Here is an 11,225-nt window from a genome sequence, read left to right on the forward strand (position 1 = left end):
AACCCAAACTTGTTAACCCGATTGACATCCCTAATTGTATGGTAAATGAATTTAAATTTAAAGACTGCGCCACGAAAGATTCGAACCTGAGACCTTTGGCCTCATGTATTAACCTTTTATCGTTTGACCAACTCACACACAAGAAGGGTGCAGTACTGCAGTGTGTAAAATAAATTAGGTAAGATATCTTGGGTTAAGATTTTGATTAAAATTCATAGTACTCCGAGATGTCTATAAATTTATTGATATTTGACTTTGTAATAGTGTCTAGTGTTTGAATTCAAATACTCTGACCTATTTATATGATAATCTAATATAAAACTGATTTTGAACATGGTCGTGTTGTATATATGTATAAATAATCAAATTTTTAATGTGAAAATATTTAAACTTATCGATCTTAATAATGTTATTGGAAGAACTGAAGAAAGATAATCATAAATACAGAAGAATGAAAAGAGTTAAGAATAATGTTTAAGATTTGGGCCGGAGAAATCTTTGATTTTAGGCTGAAATTTTAAATTGGACCAAAGAAAGTTTGTTTGGGCTGTTCTATAGCCGAAACAAATTTTAGAGTGTTATCAATGAAGAATAAGACTCGCCTCCATGAAAAAAAAAACCCTTACCAAAAATGAAAGTAGGCTAATTTTGTGCGACAGACCAAAATAAAAAAGAAAACTATTTTTATTTTCTCAGCATGAAAGTTCCCAAGAGTCGAAAGAAAGAGATTTTCATTGATCTGATGAAATATGCTTTTTGCAGAAATTGGATGTTCGATTGCAAGTCAACATACACATCTGGAAGAGGTAGGGTTTGAATAAGTTTGCAGAAATTGGAATTCCGATTGCAAGTCAGCATGCACTTATTATCTATCATGGGCGTAGAATTGATAGATCGAGTAAGTTATCAACGCCTCTGATTGTAAAACCCATCTATCTGTCACATACCAAACCAAATAAGTATGGGGTGGATCCCCTGCTGTGCACAGCACCTGCTGTGTACACACAAAAAAAAATTTTAATAATAAAAAAAAATTAATTTTTTATTCCCCTGTCTGTCTGTGCACAGCACAGCACAGCAGGAGATCCAAATCCAATAAGTATATACTAAAAATCATATGTTGATCACCTTGAAGTACATAATCTATGTTTCCATGCATAAGTGACCTATACATTATAGAACATTATACATTATACATTATAGAATACAAATTCAATTACGTGTGATCCATATTTGTAATACATTCATTCCTAACAAGAAACTCTACCATGGGATTTTGATTCACTATCATTGCTTTGCTCAATACTGTTCTTCCCATGCTTCAACTTGTCTTGTTGCCTTGGCCTGTTCATCAACCAAAACCTTGAATTCTTGATCCTCATAAGGTGGAGGCATTGTGCATGGACCCGAATCACTACCTGACTTCTCCATGGATTCTTCCATGAACTTTCTCCAGTTCCCATCTGCTGAGCACGCCGAGCACACTTCCACTGCGTTTGGAGGGACCTTCGGCTTGTACCTCAACAGCTTCGCGTACTCATCTAGCAGATGGAATATGTAGTCATACACATACTCCATCTTCATATCCTCGTGGATAAACCGGCTCCCCCTTTCTCCAATCGCCTTTGCCTAACAACCACACACAGTTCACAACATGAGCTAGTGTGAGATTTGATGATAGTTAATGTTGTAAACAAGAAGACCTTTGCAGTGTGATTGTTGCCCCATTCAACAGCAAATTTGAGTGACCTGCATTTGTCACTGTCTTTGACAGGCCAGTAATGTTTTTGAGGGGTCATCCCCCTTATGAAGAAATCATGCCAGCGCAGCGTCATTAGCAAGGTAGGCGAGTCGCAGGCAAATATGTACTTTTCGCTCACGGACCACCCCCATCCTTCTATGTAAATCTTATACCTGAAATCAAGTAAGCAGACAGTGAATCATCAGTTTCGAAATACTCGAATGTACTATGCTCCTACAGAACTATTACTAACCGGTGGGTGCACTGATCTTCTATATTGGAGTGCTGAAATCCTTCTTTCGACTCTGCATCCCAGTTCTGAAACATTACAAACATTCATACATAATGAAAACATTGCTAGGCAGGAATGTATGTGCAATTCATGCATATGAATCTAAACGACACAAATCATGTTAACCTACAGTAAGATGTGATATAGTTACAGATATGCATACTTGAACATAGAGGCGCGCGTTCCAGTCATTTTGATCAGTGGCATTGCACTGCATAAGCTCACCCCGCCAAGGGCATACGTTCGGATTCCCCTTCCAGTAGGCATAGGGCACTCTGTCCTCCCATCTCGTCTTCGCATTCCCTTCTTTAATTGCCTTCAACATACTTCTCCATGGCCTTATATTTATCTCTGCCCTGCTCAAATCAATGACAAATTCAAAGAAAAACTCAATAACCATGCAAAATAACTCAGGATAAATGAGTTATGTCTTTGTCATGACTGGCACACTTGTCATGACCACTCCCACAAATCAATGTCAAATTTGGTGTATTCGAGTTCATTTTAGTAAATATTAAATCAATTGTAGCATATTTCTTGAGAAAAAGATCTTAGTGCTCTCATGGTCCATGGAGCTCGAGTTCTATGAAGAAAACTTTAACTAAAGTTGATACCAATTTTCAAAATTAGAGCAGAATTCAACCAAATGCAATTACTACCAGCACTAAACTAGATTAAGTTGGTATATATTAATAAAAAAATTAGAGAAAGAATTCAACAAATTATCATAAAAAAAACCAGTAAAATATCTCTTCAAAAAAACAGGGAAAGAGAGAGACTTAGAGGATTACCAGCCCCAAAACGACCAATCCGGGAAGACGATATCCAAGCTCCGCGAATCCGAGCAGTAGCGAAACACCGGCGGTGGCTCACGCCCGATCTCCGCCTCCGGCACGACGGGCCGGTCATCGCAGTCGAACATCAGCTCCAAATCCGGCAATCTACCAGGGTACAATCTCATCAGCTGCACGAATCCCCACATCGTGAACAGATCACGCGTCTGGATAGACTGCCGGAATTTCTCCACATACATTTTCCCGCCAGAAATCGTCAGGCGGAAATGCGCCGTTCGCCGCGCCTTCTCCACCATAGCCTCGGTGATTCCGGTCTCCCTCCAGTGGCGCAAGTCCTGTTGGATCCATCGGAAGTATTCCGGGCAGGATCCGGGCAGGGTTGCGATTTCAGGTAGGTTTTCGGGCAGACTTTGGCGCGGTTCCATGAGCTGCAGTCCAGTGGAAATTCAAGCGTTTTTGCCGTTTTGTTGCTACAAATTTGGGAATAGTAATATTTTGAATATCTACTCTGCAAATAATTTCCAGAAAAAAACTTCATCTATTAATTTAATATTCATTATAAAATTCCGTAAAAAATCAATGAAGTTTCATCACAAACATTCAATTAATTCAGATCGAGACATGAAGATTTTATCTAAGAAATTCAACAAACAAAATCAAATAGAATTAATAATCGCTTAAGAAAACTACAAATAAGGATATCTCTAGTCTTCATTTTCCAGAATTCATCATTTCATCAATACTTAATTTCAATTTTCAACCTCCTCGCTAATACAACTTCTCATACACATGAATTCGTCTAATATCACACAAAAATATCGAGAACCTAAATTGTCAAAGTCGAATCAATTCCAATTCTAATATGTAAATGTATATATATTGACAAAAATCACGATAAATTAAGTCGGCATTAAAAAGCTTTGCATTAATTATTTGCATGTATGCAATCAATCGCCCAAGGTTTATGAGAGGAGATAAAAGACTTACGAGATCAATCCAGCCGGCAAAGGCTAAAAAGGAAACGGAGATGAAGATGAAGCAGAATAGTTGTTAAGGTCTGTTTTTCACTGATTTCCAGAATCCAACAAGCATGGAGTCTCTCTGAAAATCCAAACTCCTCAACCATGGCATTTTCTTCATAGAGAGAGATAAGGTGTTTAATTACGAAATGTAGAATATAAAATTGTTATCTTGAAATAGAAGAGTTGAATTAAAACGTGTTTTTGTCATGTTTTCAGCTTGGAGTCAACCTTAGGTCGGAGCAGCGGCGATAGACAGTGATGTGTAAATATTCTTTGAATGTAAGGGTAAAAGTAGATTTGGCTGCATTTATCTTTTTTTTAAAGCTTTTAAAAGAAGACGCATGAGGCTTAAAAGAAGACGCATGAGCCTCATGCGTCTCTCCCTAAGACGCATGACGCTTATGCGTCTTTAAAAAAATGAAAAAAATTGAAAGACGCATGGGAGTCATGCGTCTTTCTAAAAGACGCATCTCCGTCATGCGTTTCATTAAAAGGAGACGCATGACCTTCATGCGTCTCTCTCAAAGTCGGAATAAAAAAAAAAAAGTTCAGTACACTTATGGAATGTTAATTATACTCTAGAACAACAAAAGAATTACCCCGAAGTCTAAGTAGTCAATTTAATGGCCGTAGGGGTTGGAGTGCTGTAGCGTGCGATTTCATTCATAAGTACTATTCCCTCCTAAATACTCCTTTTGTCCCGGGTTAATTGATCCATATTGAACCAACACAAGTTTTAAGTATTGATTTCGTAAATTAGTATGTCGTAAAAGTCTAGTATACTGATTTTTTGTACGGCACAAAAAATACAGTACGATATCAGTATTGAAATTGGTAATACAAAATATTCAGTATATCAAAAATTTTGATCAGATAGACATATGATTTTTACGATATTGGATTTTCTATATATATTACCCTTTTGATAATATTATACCTTAGTGTTGATAATATCTGATAAAATTAAGTCATGTCCACTAATTTTTTAATCTAATAGTTCAGATTAATACTTGAGTTATTATTTAAGAAAGTTCTTTTTTTTTTGTCGAGTGCAATCCTTAACTAATTTTTTATTTAACTCTCCTTTCCCTAAAGCCTAAAGTAAGCTGAATTAAAAATGTCTTCGAATGAACGAGTAGGGGGTATCAATTGCCTTTATTTTGGGTTTTGGTGACCTATTACTAACAACAGTGGCTCCATTTATATAAATTCAAATTATGTTGACTTGTTGATATCTAATCTACATATAAGAAATTGACGACCCAAATATTCCTTGGAATCAGTCACGTTCTACTCATTCAAAGTAAACAAATGAATTAACTTATTCCCCTTTGGACATGCAGGATGTAGTTGTCTGGTTGTTTTATGTTTTTTTTTTTTACAATTCTAGCCAGCTCTTTTATTAAACCCATGTTTAATACCCTTTTTATGATTTAAAATTTTTTCTCTGATTCATAAAAAAGTAGTACGTTGTTTTTTATGTAAGTGATGTTATTCAAACTGCAATCTATGTAAGACAATGAAGTTCGCACCCCTTTTGGTTCTAAATGTTAATCACTTTTCTTGTATTATCAAATGCCAAAAATGTTCAATCAATCTTCTTTGTCAATTTTGTTAATCTTATCATAATGGGCCCTCACTTTTCTTGTGTGGGTGGTTTATATATTTTGAAGGGATTCTATCAAAGACAATGACATTAATTTGTAGTGTACCACTTTTTTATGGAGGAAAAAATCCTTGTCTAATATCACCACACATAGTTTTATTTTATTTCATTGAATAATAATGCATTACAATATTGGTAGAACTTAGAACTGTTTTATAATGAAGTTTATTTTGATCTCATCATATGTCACACGCATAGGTGTAATTTTCAAAGACGACTCAAATCTTAACAGTTGGATTAAATTATAGTACTACTCAGTTCAACTTGTTCGTCATAACTTTAAGTGAGTCAATATGTTTCACGAAAACATTTCGAAGTGTATTATTTATTTATTTACAGTTTTCTTGTATTAAAAAATGCCAAAAATTTAATCAATTTTCAATAGTAATTTTGTTTATATATTCCATAATGGGCATTCACTTTTTTTATAATATTAAGGTAATTTAATCATACCATTTCTTATTTAAAGATTGAAAAAGATCAAAGTCGAAGCCAGTTGTAGATGTTATAGGTAGAGTGATCTAAATAAGTTGATGTCACAAAATGGATCTATTTAAAGCCCAAATCCCTTCGAATTTAAAGACTTAAAATGTGCTAACCTTTATTATCGTTCGAATCCAAACAAATGAATTAATCGTTATTATTTTTATCTGTATATGTTAATTCTTCGAATCATATGCAAACATAATATTTTTCATATTATTACCTGCCCTCAATTCCTATATTTGAGACTTGAATATTATTTTTATCACCTAAAATCGTTTTGATAGTGGACAATATAAGTTTTACTGCAGATTAAATTGATTAAGTAAAAAAGAAAAAATAATTGAGAAATTATTAATACAAAATAAAATTCATTATTAGAAAGAGAAATTTGTCATAAATAAATAGAGAATAATTTTAGGAGACGGAACAAAATGGATAAATAAAACTATTTTCTTGGACATTCATCATGCTAAATTTTTTTGTGGGAGGTTTACATGATCTTAAGAGAGGAAAATTCAATCAAGATAAAGACGTTTGTAGTGTATGTACCACATTTTTGTGGACGAAAATATCCTTTTCTAATATGACAACGAGTGGTTTTATTTATTTTTATTCTTATTTTTATTTTTATTGAATAATAATGCAGGGGAGAACTTAGAACAATTTAAAATGAATGATTTTCTTTTGATCTTATTAAACGTACACGACTCACACGCATAGGAATAGTCATTTCCAATAAATTAGGTATATAGACTCATCACTCTTTAAAGTTGTTCCTAGTGAAATCTGGTCTAATTTTCAAACCTCGAGTCAAATCACAGTTGGATTAAATTATAGTTGCAACTTTTTCGTCAAATTAGCTAAGTCATAATATGGCTTAATTTTGGCATTTTCTTTTCTTGAACCATGAAACCTCTCTCCATGCATGCTAATTACACAAACATAATTTTACTAATTACATGTTTGGTTTTAGGAGGAAGGCTTATTGAATAGAAATTGATAGTAATAAAATGTGATAGTTGTTGTTCTAGCGAAGCTATAGATACCCAAAGTCACTTAATTTGGGAAAACATCAACAAGGCTTCCCTTGAGGTGCTCTACAAGAAAGTCGAGATAAGAGCGTCCACTATAAGGTGGACGCGGCTATAGCCGCGAGCGGGGCGGAAGCGGGGCGGTAGGCGCGGCTATTATAGTGGAGGGGGTGTCCGCCGCGAGGGTGGACGCGGCTGGTGGGGGGAGGGCGGCGGACGAGGCTTCGCCGCGAGTGGGGCGAGGACGCGGAGGGGTGGCTATAGCCGCGCCTATAGGCGCGGCGCCTATAGTGGCACGAAGATTATAAATTAAACTTTACTGTCGAGTATTTTATTTTTAAAATAATTTTTTTTTATTCTATTGCATAATACTCCCTCCGTCCCGCACTACTTGCACGTTTCATTTTCGGCACGGAGTAGACGGTGCCGGAGTTTTGTTGTTGTATTTTATTTTCATTATTCGTTGTATAATTTTACCGGTATGCAATACAACGAATATTCGGCCCAATTACCTCGTATTCTAGTTATTTACACTGCGATTATTTAAATTACACTTGATTGAAACTAAAAAATATTTAAAAATGAAAATTGATTATAAAATTTTGGGGCTATTGAAGTTGTCCACTATAGTGGCGGAAATAGAATTTTGGGGCTATGGACAAAAAATTGGGGCTATGGACAAAAAACTGGGGCGGGGCTATTGGGCGTGTCCACCTTATAGTGGACACCCTAAGGGCATCTGATGTGTAATTTTGGAGTTCAATTATCAAGTGTTTAGTCACACAAGTTTGATTAATTAACTCTAATATTACAGCAATACTGCAAGAATACAGTGTCGATTGTAATATTTCAAGTGTCGATCCACAGGGAAGGAGTTGATTATTTAATTCTAAAACAAAGAAAAGACATAAATGAAGGTATTTTGTTTTGAAGATTTTGATTTCCAAAAGTTGATTACAAAATACTACTGCAAGTTAACTAAGGAAGACTTTTCAAACAGGAAAAAGACGTCACTCCAAGTTGCTCACGAGGCTTGTATTATTCTACACCGATATTAAAAGCACATATTTGGGATTAACTAATCAACCTAATCGCGTGCACTGAACATGTCTACGACGTATAGTTCACAGTCAGCTGAACACTTGTTCCATGAACCAACTTTCAACGACATTTAATTCCTGCGGATGCGCGGGAACGAACGTCGTCTACTATAATCACTTACCTAATCCACTATCAATTTATCCCCTGAACAGTTCTAAATCGATAGCATACCAACAAACGATCAATCCTAAGCTATGTTAAAGAGACGATAGCAAAGGAATTAACATCACTACATCCATAGCCAAAAACATAGTGAATAAAATTAAGCACATTGTTGGACACAAACATATGAAATTAATGGTGTAAAAACATCCATACAAGCCTAGATTACAACTTGGAGCAACATAGGGAGTTTAGCCTAAACACATGGTGAAATATGCAACAAAAACCGTAGGAAGCATGCTCTCGTTGAGTGGAATTGAGATTCGGAAACGGAGCGTCGCAATGACGGTCGAAACTTCTCTGAAATTCGCCTCCTAAGTCAACTCTCTTCCCACAATTTTTGTTGAATAATTAATGCTCCTCACGTCACCTCCCTGACAGCCTTCTTTTCTTTCACCTTTTTCCCCCTTTTCACAACTGCCGTCACCTTTTTCTTCTCTTTTTCGTCCACTCCTAGGGAAAAGAAACTGCTGTATGAACCGCAAATCTACAGTTCAAATAACTACCCGGCCGGGTTTATTTTACAGCTGAAAATTAACCCGGCCGGGTACCTCATTTTGACCACTTTCTGGAATTTTCGCGTTCTAAACATCACACCCGGCCGGGTGAATTATTAGGCATAAAATTCACCCGGCCGGGTGGCCAATTTTGAGAGCTTTCTGGACAGCTTTTCACCCTCCGAGCTTCCTTCTTTGTTTCACCATTTACTCCTCTTCCTACACCATAAAACACACTTTTGCAAGCATCAAACTATATAAATCATGTAAAGTTATGGGAATAACAATGTAAATTTGATTCACATCAAATACCCCCAAACTTATTTACTTGCTCGTCCTCGGGCAAGATCATATAAAACACAACACTTTGAAGCTCAACTCACAAAAGTTTTTTTCAGAAGTTATTTTTTATAAGAATGAATCACGTAGAGACATGAATGACAAAGTCGAGACCCCCAACAATTTCAATCAAGATTTCCAACTCTCATGAACCATCACTTATCAACTTAGAACTTCAAGTCAAGGTGCATTTCAAAGTAAGTCCAAACATGTGATCAAACAACTCAAACCGTCATCATTGACTCGTCAAGCATTACTTACCACATAGACTCACGGATTTCAAATCAAACTTCATTAACTCTACCAAGTTATTTACAAAGCATCCACAAGCATTAACAAAAAGGTCCAAGGTCTTAATTCAAGGTTGTAATGGGGCTAGGGATGAGGTAGGATAAATATGGATAGTGAGCTCAAAGGCTACACATTTGAGTGCCAAATTCTTCCCTCCTACAACTTCCTTCCAAAGATCAAACAACAAAATATTACAACCAACTCTCACTCCCCCAAACTTGAGATCAAATCTAGACAAGATTACATATTACACAAATAGAAGCTCTTACTTTATTTCACAACTTTTTTTTTCTCCTTCTTTCATTTTTTTCCTAAACAAGACCTCGACTCTTGCAAATTTGGAGGTCGTCTTTTTCTTTCTTTTTGTTTTTTTTTTCTCTAAGAACTTCATTCTTTTCACTTATACATTACATCAAGTCTAAAAATGTCTACACTTTTGCAATACACCACCCAACACTCAACATTCAACCACCCAGCTCAAATTAGTATTTAGCACCCAAATAGTAGCAAGGTCTTTCGATGAGGCTAAAATGAGGCTTATTTAATTTGCTAAGTGATAGGCTAAGTGTTTACACAAATAATAGAGAATTAGCTCAAAGTGGCTTCTAGGGGATCATTTGATGGACTAGGCATGTGATTATTTGGCCATAGAGTTCATCCTAGTGCCTTATCCTCCCAAATCGTTGACACAAACGAACGCAAGCACTTCACTCGATAAAGCAAATCAACCCAAAATAATTTCCACAAGACATGCGATTTTCATACTCTCCTCAACTCAAGAAATCGGATGTAATCATGACATGCTCTTTCGAATAAATTCATGCACCCATTCCATTCATCCTAAGCTTCAAAGTTCAAATAAAATCAAGCAAGATTTCCCAACCAGAAAGCCGAAGATCTAACATGCACCCGTCAAATACATGATTCAAAACACATTTAGCATAAAATACACCCAAGAAACATGCATCATGCATAAATCAACCCCCCCAAACTTGAATGCATCATTGTCCCCAATGCATGCAAAGAAGAACATTAAAAGTAAAGGGAAAGAGAACTCCCCCAAACTTGGCGTGACGTCCATAGTGCATTCGGGTGGGCGGGTGGGTGTAAAAATCCTCTGCAGGTGTGCTTCCTCCTAAGCTCCAATCCAATCTCCATGATGCTCCTAAAAAGAGAACAAAAACTACAAAAAGAAACACTCAATTCAAAATAAATGTTAGAGGAAAGAATTGAGCAAACAAAAACCCCCAACATATGAAACCAAAAGATAAAAGAAAGATAAAAACTTGGGTTGCCTCCCAATCAGCGCCTTTGTTTATAGTCGTTGGCTCGACCTTCTTCATCCTTGGTCTACACTTTCGGATTCTCTAGTGTGACCACCTCTTCTGTCTCCGTGCCACTTTCAACTCCAACATAGGCCTTCAAGCGTTGGCCATTCACCTTCCAAATGCTACCATTCTTCTGATCCCGAACATCCACAGCACCATAGGGGTATACCTTGTGCACCACATAGGGACCCCACCATCTTGACTTGAGCTTGCCCGGAAACAGTCTAAGCCGAGAGTTGTACAAAAGGACCAGTTGTCCCTCATGGAATTGACGAGGCTTAATGGCTGCATCATGTACCCTCTTAGCACGCTCTTTGTAGAGATCAACGCTCTCATATGCATGAAGCCTAAACTCATCCATCTCATTCATATCGCACATCCTCTTCTCGGCTGCAGCATCATAATCCAAATTAAGCTTTTGCAAAGCCCAAAAAGCTTTATGCTCAAGCTCTACCGGCAAATGGCAAGCCTTCCC

General features: G+C 36.6%; 1 protein-coding gene across 2 annotated transcripts; it reads right to left on the bottom strand.

The window, feature by feature from the left end:
• Positions 1-1,034: 1,034 nt before the first annotated feature.
• On the bottom strand, positions 1,035-4,008 carry LOC121762732 (O-glucosyltransferase rumi homolog). 2 transcript variants are annotated; one of them, XM_042158709.1, is made up of 6 exons: positions 3,815-4,008; positions 2,825-3,297; positions 2,197-2,389; positions 1,995-2,059; positions 1,704-1,914; positions 1,035-1,629 (listed from the first exon to the last, which is right to left on the bottom strand). In XM_042158709.1, the coding sequence occupies exons 2-6, from the start codon at positions 3,250-3,252 to the stop codon at positions 1,300-1,302; spliced, it is 1,227 nt and encodes a 408-aa protein (XP_042014643.1). In that variant the 5' UTR covers positions 3,253-3,297; positions 3,815-4,008; the 3' UTR covers positions 1,035-1,299. The 2 variants fall into 2 exon arrangements, with proteins under 2 accessions (XP_042014643.1, XP_042014642.1); XM_042158708.1 differs by having other exon boundaries at positions 2,825-3,335.
• Between the last annotated feature and the right edge of the window lie 7,217 nt (positions 4,009-11,225).

The sequence above is a fragment of the Salvia splendens genome, chromosome 13 (genome assembly GCF_004379255.2).
Source record: "Salvia splendens isolate huo1 chromosome 13, SspV2, whole genome shotgun sequence".
Lineage (NCBI taxonomy): Eukaryota > Viridiplantae > Streptophyta > Magnoliopsida > Lamiales > Lamiaceae > Salvia > Salvia splendens.